The 22,046-nt window shown below is 47.0% G+C and overlaps 1 protein-coding gene and 1 long non-coding RNA gene across 13 annotated transcripts in view; one reads left to right on the top strand and one right to left on the bottom strand.

The window, feature by feature from the left end:
• The window catches only part of SH3KBP1 (SH3 domain containing kinase binding protein 1), a 339,190-nt gene that overhangs the window by 38,863 nt on the left and 278,281 nt on the right, over positions 1 to 22,046 (bottom strand). For all 12 annotated transcript variants that reach the window (XM_077889066.1, XM_077889068.1, XM_077889065.1 and 9 more), the window contains 3 exons: positions 17,283 to 17,334; positions 14,087 to 14,167; positions 10,843 to 11,002 (listed from right to left, as the gene is read on the bottom strand). In XM_077889066.1, coding sequence (XP_077745192.1) covers positions 10,843 to 11,002; positions 14,087 to 14,167; positions 17,283 to 17,334 — 293 coding nt within the window. The remainder of the gene's footprint in view (positions 1 to 10,842; positions 11,003 to 14,086; positions 14,168 to 17,282; positions 17,335 to 22,046) is intronic.
• LOC144308500 (uncharacterized) lies at positions 464 to 19,269 on the top strand. Its single transcript, XR_013374967.1, has 3 exons — positions 464 to 684; positions 1,044 to 1,115; positions 17,122 to 19,269. It is a non-coding gene; the product is annotated as an uncharacterized LOC144308500 (long non-coding RNA).

Genomic DNA, 22,046 nt, shown 5'->3' with positions numbered 1-22,046 from the left:
CCAGCACTGCTCCCTTCTCCCTTTCAGGGGCACTAAACCCTGAAACAGCTGGCACACTAAATACTGCCTCAGGGCCTGCTTCCTGGACACCACTGCCTGTGATGCCCTTTATTTTCATGATATAGGTCAGGAAACTGAGGCTCAGAAACATGAAGTTACTTGCTAACCAAAGGTCATTAAAGTGGGACAGCAGGGTCTGGATTTGAACCTATTACCTTTGACTCCAGAGCTCAAGCTTTTGCCCACTTCTCAAAGCTGCTTCACTAAGTCACCCGGTCGTGAGAATGGTGAGTCACTGAGGATGCCAGGCAGCTGGTGTCCCTGCAGCTCATGCCAGCTGAGGAAATCACCTTTGCTCCCCAGGTTAAAAAGTACTCCTAATAGATGAAAACTGCACACTCAACTGGCCCAGAGGTGCCTGCTCTTCCCGCTCAGAACCAAGACATGAGATGGGGCGTGTACAGTCGGAAATGTGGAAGATGCGCCATGTGCATCCCTTGAGAACATGAGCTCAGCCAGTGGCATGGCCCAATTTAGCCCAAGTTGGGACAGTTAAGCCAAGACATGTGGCCTGGAAAAGGTGTTGAAGTGCGCAGGAAGCTGAGGCAAACAAATAAATAAACGAACGACAGCACTAGCAGCAGCAACCGAATGCCACCCAAGAGACCCATGGCCCTTTTAGAGGTGAGTGGGGCTGACGGGGGGGAAAAGAGACCCTTACTGAACAGAAGATCCCGAATCCAGGTCTTTCTGGCAGACCTCCTGCCCACTCTCAGAAGGATCTATTACCTTAATGTAAATAAATGTTTGGGCTTTAACTGCCTAAAAACTGTTATAGGGGGAAGAAAATAAGCTGAGAAGGAAAGGAAAGAAGGAAAGGAAAAGAAAGGAAAGGAAAGGAAAGGAACGGAAAGGAAAGGAAAGGGGAAAGGGGAAAGGGGAAAGGGGAAAGGGGAAAGGGGAAAGGGAAGGAAGTAGAAATGGCCTGTCCTCATGCTCAGGAGACCAAGGCATACCCTGCAAATCCTCTGTTTTGTTTCCAGCTTTCATCCCACTCAGGTGTCAACACATATGGACGACGGCAGATGTCAATGTGAAGATCCTAGAGAAATGACGTGAGTTACCCTGTCTTCTTTCTTGCTCCAACTCCACAGCCTTGTTTCATTGGCCCTTCTAATGTGAAACTACCCCATCTCGTTGTGCACTTGCCGCGTGCTGGTCCAACTGTGTACCAAGGAAACGAGGCCAAAGGAAGTGACCACTCCCCACCTGACTGTCCGTAACACTGCACACTCTGGCTGACCACTAGAACTGGGCACACATTACCCCAGCTCAAGCCCCTATCTTATTACAGACAAGGGTCTTTGCTCCAAGGACAGGAGTGACGTGCCTAAGGCCATGCAGCTAATTACTGGCAGAGCTGAAACCAGGTGGAAGCTTCCGGGCATCCAGTCCTGTCTTTGCCCCACACACTTGGGATGGCAATAATCAAAATGAGTATCCATAGGCACATGCTTTATGCTTCTAGAGATTTCTTCTCTCTCAAATGAACAACTGTAAGAGGACTCCACCCATCTGTGAAGGTAGCAGATGTGAAGCCAACTCTTTAGAAGAGCTCTGCCCTGGGATGTCATGGCCCAGAAAGGTAGGATCTTTCCATCAGGAAAGGAAAAATTATAATAGCGGTAAGCCCAGTTTCCTTTGCTCATCAGCGGGAGGGCAGGAGGAGGCTCCCTCCCCCCCCCCCTTTCTGAGAACTAAGGAGCCAAAGGCACTGCTGATATCTGCAAAGTCCTTATATACTGACCTGGTAGCCAAAAATGTCCCAGGAAACACAGGCACTTTTGACAGAGAACCTCCTATGTAAATATGGGACAGCCCAAGCAAGGCCAGGGGAGCAAGGGGCTGGAACCAGAGTGGTTTTCCTGGCAGCTTTCCCTTTGTATTGCGTCCTTGTTTGGATGAGCACAAACAAGCTTGGCTATTTATAGTTGGTGAAGACACAGTGGAAGGTGATGGGACACTGCCCACTCAATTCCCCTCCAAATCTCTGTTCTTTGTGCAGACTCTGCAAGTGTGTGTGGGAACAGGGCTCTCTCCAGAGGCCATCCAGGGCACAAACCCACTACCCCTCCAAAGGCAAAAGGAGGATGACCTTGCAGCCCGCATCTGCAAACCCACAGTTGGGCATCTCAGAGGGGCAAGGGGCTTTAAAGATGCCGGGAAGAGGGGGAACTCATCATCATGTGACTCAGAAGAGTTCGTGAGGGGCCACTTGAGCAAAGAGTGTTCAAAGAAATAGCCCATGGAAAAAAGCATGGTATGACTCAACTGGTACCGTGCACGTGTGAGACTTGATCCCCCATTGGTCCCTTGCCTGATTTGGACCATCACTGGGAGGACAATCAGTGTGCCTCTGTGCCTGGTGCCTCTGGGCTGGGGCCAAACCCCATCACTACTGTTGTTTCTTGCTGCAGGAAATAACATTCATTTTAGGGCTGAGTGGAAGAAAAGACCACATGAAATGAGGTCAGCAAAGAAAGCAGACGTCCCTACAATGTGACCAGGTCTTTTCTCGTGTCCTATGGGATTCCTCGGCTCCATAAATTAACTTCCATCCTTCAGTCATGGCCTTCCCTGAGTCCTGGCTTCCTCTGAATCTCTAGGTGCTTCTGGGGGAGGCTGTTCATGCTTCCACCCCCTAGGGACCTGCCGGTGTGCTGAGAGTGTCCATGTTTCATCCCTCCCTTGAGGCTATGGTGTATGACCTACTTGTCACCCTGTGGAAACCCCCTTCCCACCAAGATCACCCACTGAGCCATCTCAGGGGAGGAAAGGAAGCATGCATAGGTGAATGCCTCCCAAGTGCCAGGCAAAGAGGTAGGGGCCTGAAGTGCTGCAGCTTGTTCAAACTTACACACCTGGGCAAGGGAGGCCTCACTCTACCATTTTGCAGAGGCAGAAACTGAGACTGGGGGAGGTGCACACCTCCTCCAAAGTCACCAGGTAAGGAAGTAGAGGTGTGGGTTATTGGCCCTGGTGTGCTGGCTCCAAAGCAATGGGTGGGCAGGAGCCAAGTCTAGCCCGGTTACCACAGTTAATTACTACCTAGAAGAAGGCCTGGTCACAAATATAGGCACTTGATAAATATCTGTAATGAATGGATGATAGCACACACACACACACACACACACACACACACACACACACACCTCTCTCATCACTGAATCCATCTGTAAGCCGCCATTTTCCATAGCCAAGTTTCTCTCAGGCCAAATGGGCTTGGCCACCTGCCCATTCTCTCTTCAATCCATGCCAACTCTGTCTCTTGCTACCAACCATGTATAGAAACTCTTGGACTGGGAGCCCCCAGGCCAACGCTAGTGACCAAAGCCTGTGGATGCCCTTCAGTTTCCTGGGTGCACACTATGGTGGGGTCCTCACAGCATGGTCAGCTAACCACCAGCAGCAGCACTGAGAGCTTGCTAGAAATGCAGGTTCCCAGGCCTTAACCCAGGTCTAGTGAATTAGACACTTTGGGGAGTAGCGATCTATGTTTTAACCAGCTTCCAGGTGATTCCAGCGCACTCTCAGGTGTGAGACCCACTGATCTGTGGTTGCTCCATATTGCTTTCTTCTGGCTTCCATGATATCATACACCATCTATCCTTTCTGAAGGCTCTTCATACTTTCTTCACCCTATAAATAACAACTTTCCCCACAGTTGGTTCCACTCTCTCTATAATCTCCTGGAGGGATCATTCCATGCTTGGAAGTACCATCCATGAGCCAACAACACTCACCTCTGTAACTACCAGCCAAGATCTCTCTCCTAAATTCTCTAAAGACATGTCTCGCACCTGATTTGTGGAAAAGAAAGGAAACACTCCAACACCACGTGATGCACCACTAGGACTCTTTGAAAACACACTTTGAATACTTCAGTAATCCAAACTCAAAATGATGGCCGAAGCACCCAAGTGCACATTTTACCTGCCTGCTTAGGGAGCATTTGCATGAGCCAGCTACCTTTCTCTCCTACCTTTTTGATTGATTGATTGATTGGTTTATACCTAGTAAGAGCAAAGAAGTCTTCTTAAATGCTTTCTTGTGGTAAGCATGGGGGCCAGACCCCCCACAGAGTGATCGGGACCTGTGAGCTTATTTCTTGTTTAGTTGGAACCCCAGGGGTTGGAGCAGTTGGGCTGCCTGTGTAAATCTAAAGAAAAATGAACTTCCGTGTAGGTAAATTGGTCTCAAGAGAGATATCTGCCCTTCCCTAAGCACGGAGTTGATGTTTGGCATATAAATGTTTACTTAATCTTTGCCTCAAGCTCAAATGTCTCAGAGCGCCTCGGCCTCTTATCTCCCAGTGTTTCTCTGAAATCCAGGCTCCATCTTCATTACAAGTAAAAATCTTGCAATTCCACTGTCCTCCCCACTGGATCTGGTGTTTTAGTTTCTGTGGTGGAACTTCCAGCCCATCACGGGAAAAGTACCTCATGGGTTTTACGTTTAAAGCAATAGCCATCTCCAAGTGGCACAGGTCTGGCCCACAGCCTGGTGTCCAAGACCCAAATATCCACTTTCTCACTGAGAGCCCTCCTCTGACACATGCTTCCACATCTGAGGTCAAGGCACGGTACCCCTCAGGATGCTTGAGCCACCGTAACAATCCCCCTGCCATATCCACGACCTCCTCTCTGAATGGCCCACCGCCACCCTGACTGTAGAATCTTTCTAATCACTGCGTGTCTTCAACTCCCAGAACACACCAACATCCCTCTGGGAGGACACTGGCTTCTGGAACATCGGCTTCACCTCACTTTGGCTCTTGCCATCTTCCTAAGCCTATGACAGCCATGTGGGCAATCCATCCTCGATGCCAGCCCCGCTTCCCCCTGGTCCCTTCAGTCTTTATGACCTTCATTCATCTTCAGGCACCCAGATTTATAACCCCTCTCTCTGTGGATAAGGGCCTCTTCAGATCTACTCTACCTCTGAAGTTGTGAGCACACACCTCCCTTTTCTGACTAGCCTCTCCTGTTCCAGCCATCGGCTTTTCTCACTCTGCTTGCTCACCTCACCTCCTCCTTAAGCCTTTCAGCTTTACTTCCTACACCTCCATCCCAGACCCCCTGTCTACCACTCAAGGCCCCCAGAACACCAGCCTCGCCTTCCCCCGCCCTGCCAGTCACCTGCCACCCCCCCGCCCCCGCACTTGGAAAGCACACACTGCTCCGTGCTGGACACACAATAGCAGACAACACGCAAGACTCCCTTGTAACTCAGAACAAAGGTTCTGCTCCAGCCTCCCTGCTCCTTGGGAAGAAAGTGAAAAAATAGTACAAATTGAGGTATCTGTGTTTGGGAGGATTAACAAACCTGTTCTAACCCACTTCAACCTCTTTCCCTATTAGGATTATTTTCTTTTGAAGGCACACACCTGCCCTGCCCCTCAGGTTCCTGGCTCGCTGCCTCCCACCACATGTAATTACTAAAGCTTAGAGCTACCTGCTTCTCTCTAGCATTTCCTTGGATTTTTCTTTTTCCTTTTCCTTTTGGACCCTCTCCCAAGTTTCAGGTCCTCCTTTCACAGAGGTTTCTGAACCCATATTTATTACATTATTAGACATATAACATCACATGTTCCTTGTGTGTGTACACACACATACAAAAAGGTTTAGGTATGTTCTGTTGATTGAAATATTTTTATGATCAAATATTCAGACAAATGAATAGGCTCTATACTTTTGAGCCTCCATTTTCTCACGTGTGAAAATGCAGGTAGACAGAATGCTTGTTGCACCACCAACGCCTGAGATGTGTAGCCTGTCTTCGCACACTGGGAAATAATAATGACAACATCCCCAAGGTGCATACTTTCAAAGGAGGTACTTAGAGCCTAGTGGAATCTCCTATCATCATTCAATTTTTCTTAAGAGAACAAGGCAGGAAGAGGGGCAGAGGGAGAGAGAGAAAGAGGATCTTAAGCAGGCTCCACACCTGGTGCAGAGCTTGAAGTGGGGCTCGATCTCGATGTGGGGGCTCAATCCTATGACTCTAAGGTCATAATCAAGAGTCAGACACTTAACCGACTGAACCATCCAGGTGCCCCATCATTCAATTTTTTAAAAAAGATTTTATTTATTTATTCATGACAGAGAGAGAGAGAGAGAGACATAGGCAGAGGGAGAAGCAGGCTCCATGCAGGAAGCTTGATGTGGGACTCGATCCTGGGACTCCAGGATCATGCCCTGGGCTGAAGGCAGGGGCCAAACCGCTAAGCCACCCAGGGATCCCCCATCATTCAATTTTTAAATCAACTCTGGTATTAAATTTTTCTTTAAAACAATTTTTTTCCTGTTAAAATTCCATCTTAACTTACTTTCTGGAAATTGGAAGAATATTCTTACCAATGGGTAAATATGTTAATGGCATGCTTCCATTTGCTCAGACTGGACACAAAACTGTGCTTGGGTGTCATTTTACTTCTCCCAGATGTGATTCCTGGAAACTGATCTGCAACTGAGCCCCAACATTAGTGAGATCTAGGACAGTGCCTTGCACACAGTGGCCCCTCAATACATTTCTGTTAAGCAACTGTATCTAAAAAGGATTCCCTTCTTCCTAAACTTATGTATTTCTTTATTCTAAAAGATACTACTTCCTGTCTAAATGGAAAGAAACCAATCTCTTCTGGAAGCCACATTTGGCAGCAAGCTTTCTGGCTGGTGAGAGCAAGTGAAAGCCCAGACACTCCAGCTAGAGTGGCAATGCCTCGTTCCCCATAAGAATGGAAAATAATGACTGTGTGTCCATGTATTCAACTGTCAATCCATCCGTCTGGTCAAGTAAATTATAGAGATGATTTGGCTTCACACAGCAGACAGTACCTTTTCTCTGGAGGACCACTTACACAAAACTGTTTGATGTGAACATTCCTACCTCAACTAATTGGGCAGAACAAGACAAGTTCATAAACCAATATATGGGTTGGTTGTCCAACATAACTGCTTAGCAAAAAATATGAAGTGCATGAGGTATTGATAAATGATAAGCCTTTCCTTGATCTTCTTAAAGTTTTTAATGTTGAAATCCATGGCACATTATGTAACTTAGAACATGACACACATGTGCTACAGAGCTTGTACAGGGCCTGGGAAGGATGACAGGAGAGGCAAAAGTGAACAAAATGTAAGCACTGGCACCTCCCTCCCTTTGTAGGAACCATGGCATTCAACAAGTGTGTTAAATGAGCCACTACCATATGCTCAACCTTGTAAAGCATGTGGAGATGACAAAACACACTCTTGATCTGCTTTAAATCTGGTAAAGGAGTCCGGGGGTGTGAGCATCCCAAGTGGCACAGCATGGGGCCCCACACTAGGCTAAACATGGGGTGTCAGGCATTTGGAAGAGAGAGCAATCATGAGAAATAAGGGAAGGCTTCCAGAAGCTGGGTGTGCTAAGTGGGCTTTGAATTCGGGGAGCATTAACAGGTGCATTAGAGGCAGCGAGGGAAGGGGAGGGCACCATCAAAAACTTGGGAGGATCTAGACCAGGAGTTCTCATAGTATGGATGTGAGCCAGCAGCATGGAGATTACAACCTAGGCGCTTGATGGAAATGTAAGTTCCCAGGCCCAGCCCAGACCTACCAAGTCAGCAAAGGTGTGGGGGGGGTGGACCCAGCCATCTGTTTGAACAAGGTCTCCAGGTGATTCTGACCCACGCTCAAATTCGACATTCATCAAGTTGGAAAAGGTACTGTCCTCCCTTCAACTGGCTGACCAAGTAGCCAAAGCAGGTACTGGCTTCCCAAGTAACCCCCAGCCTTGCCTGGTCTGCCACTTCCTAGGATTTTCAGGAAAGAAGCCAGGGGCTCTCTTCCCTTGTTCCCTTTCTGCAAACTGAGTGCCCTGGGGACTGAGCCACCACAAGGCGAGTGGGAAGCCGCACACATCAAGAACAGTTAGCTTTCCCACTGGCTTCTATACACAGCCCTGCTCAAGTATCTTCCCCAGCGATCCATACTTCTAACTGCCAAGCAGATGACGGGAGAGCTGGAGGCAGAGAAGAGCTAGGCAGAGGCAGGAAGGGGGCTTCGGTGAGCCCAGAAGGTCAACTGTTATAATTTACTTCCCCCTTGCATTCAGGTCTAACTGATGGCTCACTAAGCCTGTACCTATCCCACGATGAGAGGGTTGAGAACAACCTTCGAAGGCAAAGAAGCCACTGGAGTTGTACTTCTCTTCAGATCAGATTAAAACAATGGGAATATTCTGGAAATTGTTACTGACTTAAGGGAAATGTCTGTAGACCCTGGAAGACTAACAGAACTTGGCAGAGAGGGCCTTCTGTTCCCCTTTCACCCACCACAAGGTGATGTGCAACCTTTGCTCTCCAGTCTCTCTGTGTAGCTCATATTCTCTTCAGAAGCACTTAGGTTTATGTAAACTTTTTCTCCTGGATTGCTAGCTTCTGGGTCAACCAAGCTGCTGAAGAGGCCTGAGCTGAGGCCACTGGGGCTGCCAAGTGGCCTGTTGTACACATGTGCACAAAGCCTTCTATCTGTCGGTAGAAGAGGGCATGACGTGTAGAGCCTGACAAACTCAACAATGGCCCTGGTCCCATTAGTCGCCCCATGGGCCATGATAGCAGGCAGCTGTTTTGACCTTGGGAGATGCCCGTAGAACAACACAGGTGAACGAGCTGCCACTCCAATGGGCTCACCCTGAGGTAACTGGCTGCGTGTTCAGCTGGGCAGCCGGCCTCCCACACGTGGGCTTATGTGTGTCCACCACAGTCGGCTGAGATTCTGACATTTCTCAACCACTCACATGGCTACCTGCCTCAATATGTGGGCAACTGTGTTGTTTTTAAGAGTGAGTCACACTATCATGTGGATGAACGTTGGGGCGATCAGGCTAAGTGAAATAAGCCAGTCATAAAAAGACAAATGTTGTATAATTCCACTTACATGAGGCATCTAGAATAGTCACATTCACAGACATAGAAAGTAGAGTTGACCCTTGAACAACACTGGTTTGAATTGTGTATGTCCACTTACACATGATTTTTTTCAATACAGCCAGTACTATAAATGTGTTTTCTCTTCCTTATCATTTTCTTAATAATATTTTCTTTTCTCTAGCTTCCTTTATTGTAAGAATATAGCCTATAATACACAGAACATATAAACTATGTGTTAATCGACTCTTTACATTATTGGTAAAGCTTCTGGTCAACAGTAGGCTATTAGTAGTGACGTCTCTGGGGAGTCAAAGTGGATTTCCAACTGCACGGGAGTCAGTGCCCCTAACCCTGCATGTTCAAAGGCCAACTATACACTTGGGGCTGGCAGGGCCTGGGGCAGGGGGAAGGGGAGTCAGCGTTTAATGGGTACATAGTTTTAGTTTTGTAAGATGAAAAGAGGTCTACAGATGGATGGTAGCAGTTGCACAACAATGATGCCACTAAACTGTACACTTACCAATGGTTATGATGGTAAATTTTATGTTATGTGTACTTACCACAATTTAAACATTGTTTCCTAAGAAGTAAATGAGCTATTGTTGTTTCACTGCAGTAGACCCAGTGTAACATGCAATAATAAGAATGATAATGAGGGGTGCCTGGCTGGCTCAGTCAGTGGAGTGTGCAACTCTTGATCTGGGAGTTGTGGGTTCAAGCCCCACATTGGGGGTAGAGATTACTCAAAAGTAAGGCCTTAAAAAAATAAGAATGACAATGAAACTAACATTGATTTACAAGCATGGGGCTGCATACTTGGGAATTATCCTGTCCTATCCTTTTGGGTGCATTCCATTCTCATCCTCAATGTACAGATGGACAAAGTGAGGTGCAAAGGGGCATTGACATACTGAGGCTCATGGGTTTTGAGGTAAGGTGAGACGCAAACCTGGAAGCCTGCCTGACTCCACCACCAGGGTGCTGAAGCCCCATGAGGCTCTCACCATGCAAACTTGGCCCAAAAGAACAAAAATTTGGTGAGTGACTATTGTCAACAGGCACATGTAAAGACCTCCAGGGCACCAGCTTGCTCTGGGTATACGACACCAACACATGATACACACATAAGGGTAGAAAGTTCTGGCAATTAACTTGTAGAGAGAACACAACACTCCTTTGCTCCATGGTGGGCATCTCAGGTCTGGAAGCACAATGTCCAACTTTGATTTCCCACTAGTGACACGTGTGTCCAGCCAGCCAGTGAACAAATTTGAGTTGTGCCAGGCCTATCTTAGAATTCCTGCCTAAACAAAGCATGGCCCTTTCCTCTGAGGGTCTCATAGTTGGGAGACATGTACAATAAGACACCATTTGCCATGCCAAGTCCTTGGTTCCACAAATAGGGCTGTGCAGTCTAGGGCAGAGGGAGCCTGGGGATGGGGAAAGAAGCACCACAGAGCAGGGTCAGCGGTCAGGGGATGGAGCTCCCAGTGAGATGTGCACACCTGAGGCCAGGGGGACATCCAGGGGATGAAGGTGGGTGTGATACCCACATTTCCAGTCTGAAGGGCAGCTGGCTGCCCTAAGGAAGCACAGGGAACATCCTTGTGTGTGAGCAGAGCCTACATGCGGGACCCCTGTTCTCTGGCTGTTAATTTTAAAATCTGCACTGTGCCTCCCAGCCTCAAACCAACTTCTGCCCAAGCACAGGAGCAAGACAGAAGTAGCCGGAGTCTTCAGACAGCTTTGCTAGAAGGTGGAAGGGCAGCTTTGTCCCCCATTCCCTTAGCTCTGCTGCACTTGAGGTCCCTCTCCTGTGACGCGTGGCCCACCCTCGCCCGTCCCCAGTGGCAAGAGCAGAGCAGTACCTGGTGTGGGTCAGGGGACCCACTGGTCGTTCAGGCCTCCTGGGAGGCAGTGCACCCGGTCGGCTGAGAGAATTGGTCTTGGGTGGCCGAGGCTTTTTTGGCGGTATGGCAGGAACGGAAGGCTTCTGTAAGTCCAGTTTTGGCTCTCTCTCTGGTCTTTCTTTAAGTCATCGTTTAAAAAGCATAAAGAAGACAGAGAGACCTAGTGTAAGTGACAGTACTTAGGGGCAGATTGCTGGTTTCCTGCTTTAAAAAAGTCACTGATGCTGTCTGCAAAGGTGAAGAGCATCGTTTTTTTTTTTTTTTAACTTTTATTTATCTATGTATTTTTAGAGCATTGTTTATTTTTTATCAAGTCAGGAAAAACCCCTCAGCAGCTGCAGCCCGCTGTTGGCCTTTGCCTGTGCCAGACTCTGCCCCTGCAGGGCCCTCTGGCCACTGCCCACCCTCGGTGAACTCCTGCTCATCCTTTTCAGGCCTGCTCATCAGCCTGGCTGAACCGTGACCCTGTCACATTCCCTTCTCAACCGCCGAACTCACCCTCAGAGGTAGACTTTCTTACTTCCTCACCTGAGGCCAGAAAGGCAGCCCTTTATAAATGGGCTCCACTTGGCTACTTGCTGGGTGTGTGCATGCCTGCCAGTACCTGTAGGATGTCAGCCTTCAAGGCTGGGGCCCACGTCTGGTCCTCTCTCTAGATCCTACCTGGTGCCTGGCACAGAGCAGGTGTTCAGCAAATGGTGATGAGTTTGGCGAAGGACCCACAGGACCTGCTGGGTGTGGGGAGGAAACGGGCCTGATGCCTCTCAGGTCAGCCTGTGTAAAGGGCCATGAGCCAGTAAAACAGGCGGGGGGGGGGGTGCATTTCTGGGAACAAAGAGCTAATTCTGGATTCTTTTTGTGCACAGTTTGAACTTGGAAGACAAACTGGGGTGTCACAGGTATTTGGTTCCCAAGGATTCTTGGAGACAGCTATTAGAATGAGGTTAAAGTCAGATCTGGTGACATTTTGGTATCTTTCATCTGACCATCCATATCAAATATTCCCATTTAAACATTACCTAGCCTCATAGTTTATGATAAAAAAAAACTCTGGTCCTTATGTCTGGTGGCACTTTGAATCTTTTATGCCATGATGTTGCAGCAGTATTGAGACGATTTTATGAAAAATTGGGATGGTCTCCATGACCATAGCTCAATAAAGAAAGGACAAATAAAAAAAATAATAAAGTCAGATCTGGGGGCCACCTGAGCAGCAGCATGATGGACAGCTTTGTGTTTTCTATCCTCAGTTAGCCTTGCCCTGGGTGTGGTATAAAAAGCATGTATCCAGGGGATGCCTGGGTGGCTCAGCGGTTGAGTGTCTGCCTTTGGCTCAGGGTTTGATCCTGGTCCGGGGATCGAGTCCCACATCAGTCTCCCTGGGAGGAGCCTGCTTCTCTCTCTGTGTCTCCCATGAATAAATAAATAAAATCTTTTTTTAAAGCATGTACCCACATTCTTCCTTATAAAGATGGAACTTCAGAGAGTTGCCCACTGGAGGACAGGCAGGTTTCCTGTGTTCACTTGTAAGCTGGAACTCTGAACACGTTTTGCTTGTAAACACAAACTCATATTGTTCAGGGGCCCAGGCTGATCGGCAAAAGTGTTAAGAGGCCCACCAGTTACTATACAGATATCACTGTGCTTATTCCCACATTTTAGTAGGGGAATATCCTCCATCCAGGAATGCTGGGAACTCATTTATTGTCCATGGGGACCAGAGGAGGAAGGGCTTGGCTGAAATGCAAAGGAGGGGAGATTCCTTCTGCTGGGAGGGACTGGGGCCCCCCCTTCTGCCAGCCTGCAGAACAAATGGGAGGGGGATTTGTGGCCACCTCACAGGGAGGCCAAGTCTCAGGGTAGGGCTGGCTGTCTGGCTTCCCTGTTGCTTCTGACAGGGTTTCTGCCTTCCAGACCCACTGCGGCACTGAGCAAGGAACCATAGGAGTGGAAGGAACCAGAAGTGCGTGGCCACTTGGCCAGCCAACTAGGGCAGTTGTTCACATGTAAGCTGGGTCCTTATGTTAGTCAGCGTGGAACAGAGCAGGAAGTGTCCTTATCATGGAGCCTGGCTGTTAGCCAGAAACTAGGCATGTGTCCTCCATGTGGACGGGGGGCAATGTTTGGCTATGTCACAGCACACGCTCTCCTCAAAGGGCTGTTTGTGTGATACACACACGGCTGTTTTTTCACTGATCTGGGACACAGAACTGGCCTTCTCAATGAGGTTCCACAACTCAAATTTTAAGTGTTCACTGAGAAAGAAAGAGATGTAACTTCTTAAGAGCTGGCAACATTGGTAGAACTTTTGGCAGGCTGATAGAAAATATTAAATTTCATAATAAAATTTCATGAGGCCACCCAGGAGCACCTCCAAATAATTACATTCATTAATTCAGCATTTCTCTTGTGACTTCCAAATAACTGCTATTTAAAATGGGATTTGCTCTGCCTCCTGTTCATAATAATAACAGAGCACTTTTCCCATAAAATGTGTGATCAATCAAATCTTAGACACCTAACAAAATGAGCCCTTCCACAGCATGCAGATTTCTTTGGGAGACACACTCAGAACAGTAGGAGTCAAACACATCTGTAAAGCTGACTGTGTGAGACCGGTGAAATCATTCCCTTCAGATGACATTAGGGCCCTGAGCTGCTTCTCCCAGTTTTGCTATGCCCTCTGCCCCCCAGGATTCTTTACAAAGGACATGTGTCTGTGACATAGTAGCCAGAGTCGAAAGTCCAGCAGTGACCAAGGATGACAGTTTTTCACTTGTCTGGATGGGAATTTCTCTCAGTCCCATCCACCTGTCAACAGTGAATAAGCACCCTGGAGCACTGGGCATGGGAGAGGTGGATCCATCCAGGCCCTTAGAAAACTTCCAGTTTGCACCTGGACTTCCGGCTGTCACTGGTTAAGGGAGGACAGCAATGGCAGGAAGACCAGGATGGAAGAAACCCAATGTGTTAAGTGACTGGGCTGGTTGTTTTTCATTTATGAGGAATTCTGGCCCAAAGAAGCACCACATAACCTTTTCTCCTATTTCCTTAGAAATGGAATATTTAAAAGCAACCAAAATAAAAACATAATCACCATATCCCACCCTTAACCCCACCCCAAAACAAACTGTGGGTAATGTGGACTAGCCCTATGAGGGATGGGTTTCCTATCAGTGCCAGTGAAGACATGATTTCATACCTTTTTCTTCTGTTCTATTTGGAAGTGTTTCCGGTCTTTCAGGAGGTATCTTTTTAATTTCATGTTTTCTCTCAGTGGTACCTATGGGGGAAAGGATAACAGTGATCAGAACATGTTTTCTCTAACCATTTATTAGACACACCAGCATTTTAAATATTTATCAAATGCAGCAAAGTCAATAGACTTTTTCCCCCTAAGCTGAGCACTGGCATTACCTGGCAAATAAAAGCCACTTAGAAATAGCAGAAGCGGGATCCCTGGGTGGTGCAGCGGTTTGGTGCCTGCCTTTGGCCCAGGGCGCGATCCTGGAGACCCGGGATCAAATCCCACATCAGGCTCCCGGTGCCTGGAGCCTGCTTCTCCCTCTGCCTATGTCTCTGCCTCTCTCTCCCTCTCTGTGTGTGTGACTATCATAAATAAATAAAAAATTAAAAAAAAAAAAGAAATAGCAGAAGCCACTTCTGGCCTATGCTGTTTAGTTTGCCTGCCTATATACATCCTTAATTTATAAGAACGCCACTAATATTTTCTGATATTTAAATCTGACTTCCTTAGGCATCAAAACAGTCACAGGAAACCACTGGGTGTGGGTGGAAAATATGTATAGACAAGTCAATCATTAAAATATGCAAATAGTGGGTCACTGGCTATTGCTCTACAAATAAAAAGAAATTTCACAGGGACCTGGATTCTATGTTGTAGCAGTTTTAAAATATGGCCTCAAATTGTTTGCTACCCCTCCCATTAAGAGATGAAGTCTATGTCCCCTGTCTGGGATGTGGGTAGGTTTGTGACTGCTTCAACCAGTGGCCAATATGATAGCATATAATTTCCAAGGCTGTGTCACAAAAGACGGTATAGTGTTTGCTTTATTTGCTGGAATACTGAGCTTCCATGTGAGAAGCCCCTAGCCCTGAGGCCTACTTAAGAGGCCATGTGTAGACAGTTTGGTCTACAGCCCCCACTGAGCCCAGCCCTCCAGCCACTCCTACCAAGGGGAGCCAGACATGAGAGCAAAGCAGCCATCTCCAAAGTGGTCCCTCCAGCCTCAGCTGGCCCAGCATTCCCAGCTGAGGCCCCAAATATCAGGGAGCAGAGAGACAAGATGTCCTGGCCATGCTCTGCTCAAATTCCTGACCCCAGAATCTGTGGACATAAGAAGATAGTTGTTTTCTGCCACAATATTTGGGGTAGTTTGTTAAGCAGCAATTTTTAAGTGGAGGGATGTGCAGTGAAGATATGTGGTTCTCCCTCAGTCCTGTCAATCTGTGTCTGAATGCTTCAAATGTTACATATTACATTTCCCCAAATACACCTGTATGGCCGAGTGGACTGCAGCTGCTCCCTCAGCTGGGGTCTTCAGCAGTGTCTGTGGCCTCAGGTGCATAAGAACACTTGAAAAATAGCTAAAGCATGAAACCAATCACAAGTACTCCTCAGACTGATAGACTTGCTTGAATGCTGGACGAATTCCTTACATGCCCATCCCTATGGATTGGTGCTTGGTACTAAAATCTCAATTACACAGCATCAGAAACCAAAAGAACTAAAAAAAAAAATCCACTGAGCACATTTTACCTAAATTTCCTTAATGATTCACTATAAATTAAACACTCTAATTTCTGTCAATTCCACATCTTCTTTTTTAATCAAATAATCAAACACGAAAGCTTATGATAGAGAAAATATAAATATCTACCTCCCTGTCACAAAGCAATTCCCAGGATCATTCAGTAGGATAAATGAGCAGTAGGGATCTAGGAAAATTAAATGCCATATTGCTTTGCCCCACAGAGCTCCAGCATAACCTTTCGTAAAATTGCTTTAAAAGGAAAAGAATTTGCCTATCATGCTATAATCTAGGCTTCTAAAGATAATGAAGAAGTTCGTTATCATTCCTAGAGATGCAGGAGGAATTGACAATCCTGCTACCACGAAGAATCCAATCCTAGTTACATTCTAGGCGACTTGAGCCTTGGGCCACTCAGTTCATCTCCTTGGTCTGTAATCCATCACCAAGGCCTCGAGGAAAAAGGTAGTCAGAGAAATGCAAATCAACAGTGAGCTTTAATTTCAGCACAACAAAATATTGATCCAGTGTGAACCACTAGGTGGCAAAATTAAACTGCTCAATGCAAACGAGGATGGGGGCGGAGCCAGAGATGTAATTAACACCTCATTTCAGGGCTTAATCTCCGTAATTCTCAACTATGCTAAAGGGAATGGAAAAGGAATTTGGGATCAAACTGATTTCCCCCACAACTCGGTGGGCCAAAAAAAACTTTAAAAAAATCACTCCTTAATAAATCTGTGAATAAACCAATCTGGAAATTTATTCATACTTCAAATGCTATAGAAATTTCACAGTTATTAATATGCAGAACTAAAAATACCCCTACTCTTCTTCTGTTTTAGTTGTTAATTTTTTAAAATGTCACTTAACTAGTTATTCATGGAGGAATTTCTCCTCATAATTAGTTCTTAACAATTATAAAGAGGAGTTCTATGGGGAAATATGAAGGATCATTTTTATGTATGAGAATCCCGTGTACAATGAGTTACCAAATGTCCAACCATATCAAGTCTTCCTATATTATTCAACCTTAGTAGCTGAACTACATAGAAAAAAGTGAACTGGACTCTTTTAAAGATAAAAAAAAAAGTATCATGAGGAAAAGTATTTGTTGCTAGAATAACATTTTTTGTTGGAGGGGGTAAGTGAAATAAGTACAAATTTTGGTTTACCACACAATTTTTTTTTTGGTTAAAAATTCAGCACCACTGTACATACGTGGTAAGGCTATGACCCGTGGGAAGTGATCCTCCCCAAGCTGACCCTCAAGATTAGGTGGGCATGGGCAAAAGCAGGACAATTAAGTTCTTTCCTCAAAAGCAGTTGATTAGAAATAGAAAAAATAAAAGAGAAAAAACACCCTGGTTTACTCCAAAGCAAAATTTTTTTGGTTATTCATTTGGGAGGCTAGATTTTTTTCACCGTACCAGGGATACATTTTAATGATATGTTTATTTTTTAGGAAAAACAGCAGTATATTTAAAATCTGCCTGTTGAGACCAAGTGGTAACTTTCCAATTTGGTAATCCATGGCAAAAGGATCTAAGAACCTTAAGCTCTACCAAGGGTGCTGTAAATACACACAGAAAGATGCACGTTGTGTCTAGAAAGGAAGCACATTACCTGCCCCTTGCTTGATGACAGGAGCGGATGGAGGAGGCGGCTTCTTGGGTCTCTGAAAAATTAATCAAAATGATAACACATGAGATCGTTGGCAAGCCAACAAGATCGTTGGCCTGTCACATAAGGACCACAGACATTGTTTTCTAGATGTAGTTTGGACAGTCCAGAGGAGCTCTCCAAAAATTGAGCAAGTCTCTCTCCGGGGATGTCAAGTTTTGGCACCTTTAAACCAACACTAAAATAAATTCAGTCTGCAAAACAAAACTCTGATGGACAAATGAAATACCATTTCCCCCTTTCTAAATTTGTAACAGCCTTCTGGAAAAGCACGGCTCAGCAAAAATGGCCTGAAACCAGCAAGCACAATGGTCCTCCTACGCTGAAACCGCATTTGCAATTAAGATTTAATCTGCTGAATAACCAAGTGATTCAGGAGAGTCACTAGGACAGCTCGAAATCAGATCTGCTCTGGACTGTGGGACCTTCAGCAAAAGCAGGCCAAGGGGCTTCCATGGCTGGGAGTCTGTGCCTTCAACCTTCAGCTCCTCCTGACCCCGAGGCTGGCAGGCCATTCATGAGGCCCCCCCACAGACCAGTTGCACCCTAGAAAGTGGAATGGAGCTTTTCTTGCATATCAGCTCCGATTTGTTTTCCTCTCACAACCTGTCACTCTGTAGGTGACAAGGCAGCAATGCAATCAGTGGCATCGGTCCCTGAACCCGTTCCAGGGCCTCTCCTTGCTCACTCACCCAGGACTGACTGTAGGAGGAAGATGGTCAGGCTGGACTTGGTAAATGACTCAGGGGTCAAGAGCCCAGCCAGGGCACAATTCTTGGAAACGATTCTTGGAGAGGGGAACCAGAGGCAAAGAGAGAACCATCTCAATATCAAAATCATTAAGGAGGGACGCCTGCGTGGCTCGGTGGTTGAGCATCTGCCTTCAGACCAGGCCATGATCCCGGGGTCCTGGGATCGAGTCCCACATCGGGCTCCCTGCACGGAGCCTGCTTCTCCCTCTGCCTGTGTCTCTGCCTCTCTCTCTCTCTCTCTCTGTGTGTGTCTCTCATGAATAAATAAAAAAAAATCTTTAAAAAAATCATTAAGGAAAGATGGAAATAGGACAAGAATACAATCCATGTTGCTGCTGATGTTTCTCTTGACCCTCTCTGGGCATCACACACCGATGATTTTTTTAAAAACAGCTTCACAGACTTTCTTGCACTCGGAAAATGTACCACTATGACATTACCGCAAGGACCAGCCAAAGCACCCACCAGTCCCTGGCCCTGACCTGCTGGCAACTGCTCCAGTACTAGAGCACATGAAGAAATGATTTCAAGTAAAAGCTGGAGAATACGAGACTCATAAAGAACTTTTTCAGGAGGCATCCCAGCATGTGGACTCTGGATTCTGGGACATGCCACCTCTGCTCTTCAGTAGCTGGGTGACATGGCGAAGTTACCTTGAATAAGTAGTGTAGCATCGTGGCTGTGAGGTGGGGCTTCTGAGACTGATGGATTACAAATGCTGGCTCCTTCGATTCTTGGCCGTGGACACTGGGCAAGTGAACTGATCTAGCTAAGCCTCCTCACTTGTAAAATGGCAATGGTATTACCTCCCTCTTGAGAGGAGGTGGAGTCAGTAAGCACTGCCCTGTTGAATCTTTGTGACAATCATGTAAGTAGTGATGTTACTATGCCCATTTTGCAGATGAAGTGATTGAGCCTCAAAGAGATGAAGCCATTTCTCAAAGTCACGAGGATGGGGGGCTGGGAGCCCAGCCCCATGCTGTCTGACCCACAGGCGTGCTCTTAACCACTGTGAAGGACCCGCCTTGCCAGAGAGCATCCACAAGACGGACCACCACATGGCCATATACCACACAGAGAGTGTACATAAGCACAGGGAACTGTATCATGTGTAAGTTGGGGGGAAAAAAGGGTATCAAATTGCAGCTACAGTATGAGCTCAAATCAACTATGTTACAAAATATACAGAAAGAAAAAAATTGGAAAGGAAAAAAATAAAATAAAATAAATAAAAATAAAAAAAAAGAAAGGAAAAAAATGTATAGTGTGATATGGGGCTAGTGTAGGATTATGGGCACATGTGAGTGTGGATATGTTTCCTTAATGTTTTCCGTACTGTCCATATGAGTACAGACTAACTTCATGACAAACAAGAGAAAGAAAGATGCTCTAAGGGCCACCTCCCCTTGCACACAGGCTGTCCCCTGGCAGAAGGCCCCTTCCCATCGGCCTGTCCCTTCCGGCTCTCCATTCCAACTTCTTCCTCTTTCTGCCTCCCTTCTCTGTCCTTCTATAAATTAGCTGGGGACAGATGTGTGTTTACCTAATGAAGTTATTGCTGAAACTCTGCCAACGAACCTTCCTTTACCTCAGGATCAGCGTAATTTCTTATTCACAGAACAGCCAGCACCCTGCAGCCTGGTTCTTCCCAGCCAAGCCCCAACAATGCCTACCCATGGATAAGTCTTGCTCACTTCCTGCTCATTTGAAAAATTTTATAACCAATTTCACATGAGCCTCCACTTGCCGAGGCTGTTCCCAGTGACCTTGCCTCAAACCACAGCCCTCCCCACAAAAAAACGACAATTACAAATCATCAAGTTTTCCAAGATTACTGTGCAAAGAAAAAAAAAATCCCTTAGTATTGTGTCAGGTTTGGCAAGGAGCCAACACATGAAATGCGACAAAGCCGAGCAGAGGGACATGGAGAGGATGGGAGGCGTGAGGCTAACAGCATGTGGCTAGTGTGGTCGTGGCAAGTGTGTGCCTCACTGTGGCAGAGGAAGAAGGCAGAGGTGTGAGGTGTCATGCAGAGCCCTGGCAGCAGTGGAGGCAGCTGGGGGCAGTTTTGAAAGGAGGGAACCATCTATGACTGCGTGCCTTGCGCCCACCAGGCTTGATCAGCACTGGCTGGGGGCCAAGCTTGGCTTATTAGCAAAGCAGGTTTACAGGTTGTCCTGTTTTCTTTTTCCCCCTTTGTCTGACTTCACTCTCTGATTCCATCAAACTTAGCCTTCCTCCTTCCTTAGATGAGAAATGATGCCATGTTTTCAAATGAGAGGTCTTTGAAGGTAATCCTAAACCAGAACCTGGGCCAGGGCTCCATGAAGCTCCAGATCCCCCCCCCATCCCCCACCCCACCCCCAGGATTAGCACAAAACTACACGTGAGCCTCTGGGGATTTTCTTCTTTACATGCAACAGGAAGACAGTAGTGACAACTGAGAAGGCAGGCTGGGAAAATGTGTAGCAAAATGTCACGGGAAAAACTTCAACACAGGCGTTTATGATTCTCAAATAAAAAGACGTAAGCCATGTCACTTAGTCGGTTTTCCCCAAAATGTCCAATTGTGACCAGATGAAGGACACAGCACAGAGGGGACCTCCAGGTTAAGCAGGAGCCCAGCACTTTCTCTGAGGAGCTGACCAGGATCAACTAGCGCCACAGGTGGGCAGTCAGAAACACCCTCTCAACTCAGACGAGTATTTTAAGTTATGAATTTTTAGAGGCACTTGTTCTACTTCTTTGCTTTAGCCCTCCCTCCATAGTGGAAATATAACACTCCAGATCCAAACTCAGGTGGCGTTGGCCTGCTTGGTTCGCAGATTGATGCTAGAAACAGGATGTCAGAGCTACGAGTGATCACAGGGTCCTCTCTACACTGAGAAGACTGAGGCCCCGGGGGCCGTAGAGACAGCTAGGCGCTGGCCAAAGACAGCCTAGAACTCACATCCCTCACTGTCCAGATCGCAGCAATTTGTTAAGAGCCAACGTAAAAATGTTCTAACAAAATCAGTGAGCCAACGTTTTCTGATTTCTAGGAAAGCAGAATGCGTTCCATGGTCTTCACATATGCAGGGTGTACAGGCCTGTGTGCGCCTGCATGTGAGTCTGCCTGGGTGCAGTCATTGGCTGGGACACAGAAGCAAACACCATCCTTCAGAGGATACATTAACTAGATCTGATTTCTTACCATTATTACCAGGAAGGAAATAGATCTGAATGCTCTGGAGTGAAGACAGCAGGAAGGCAAGTCTTACTTCCTGCTGATGGATTTCAGAGCTGACTCTGCCCTTTGTTTGGCAAGCCTGGCCAGTTCCAGGCAAAGAGCTCATCAGCTGGCTCAACTGGCCTCCCTGGCAGGAATTTTGATTTGCCACTTGGCCTCTTGCCTTCGAGCTCTGGCCCCACACATGTGGTTCGTTGAGAGTAACCAGAGGAGTATACTCCTGATGGCTGGGTACCCTTTAGGGGGGCTTTGTTAGAGGACTTTGGTAAGGTTCTGGAAGCAAACCTTGGCTTGATTTTGAGCCTTGGGAAGCCCTCCCTCAGGCATCCAGCCAAGTTCTCTAGAGGGGTCTGTGTGAGGCTGGAGAGAGGACAAAAATGGACAGCTCCTGACCAGGGTACCCTTCATGGCTCTAGAAACACACACTGCCCTTTCTCCCCTGTCCCTGGTGGATTGGCAGTACCTTTGGAGAGTGCAGCTGGGGCTATGCTCAGTGATTACAGTATCTGTAAGGGCCCCCCTGCAGAGTCCCTAGCACGGGAGGTCCCCAGGGGCCACCATAAAAACTTGCTCTCGGCAGGGCCTCTCTTGAGATTCCTTAACCTCTGGCCTGGTGGCCTGCATCCCTGGTCTCCCTCTTAGCCAGGCCCATCCACACAGCTAGCCTATTGGGTAGTCACGCAAGCTTCAGTATTTGGCTTCCCCCGCAAGATGCTCTCACAATTT

This window comes from Canis aureus, chromosome X (genome assembly GCF_053574225.1).
Source record: "Canis aureus isolate CA01 chromosome X, VMU_Caureus_v.1.0, whole genome shotgun sequence".
Taxonomy (NCBI): domain Eukaryota; kingdom Metazoa; phylum Chordata; class Mammalia; order Carnivora; family Canidae; genus Canis; species Canis aureus.
Note: the sequence above shows the minus strand (reverse complement) of the source record. Positions and strands in the feature narration are given on the sequence as shown.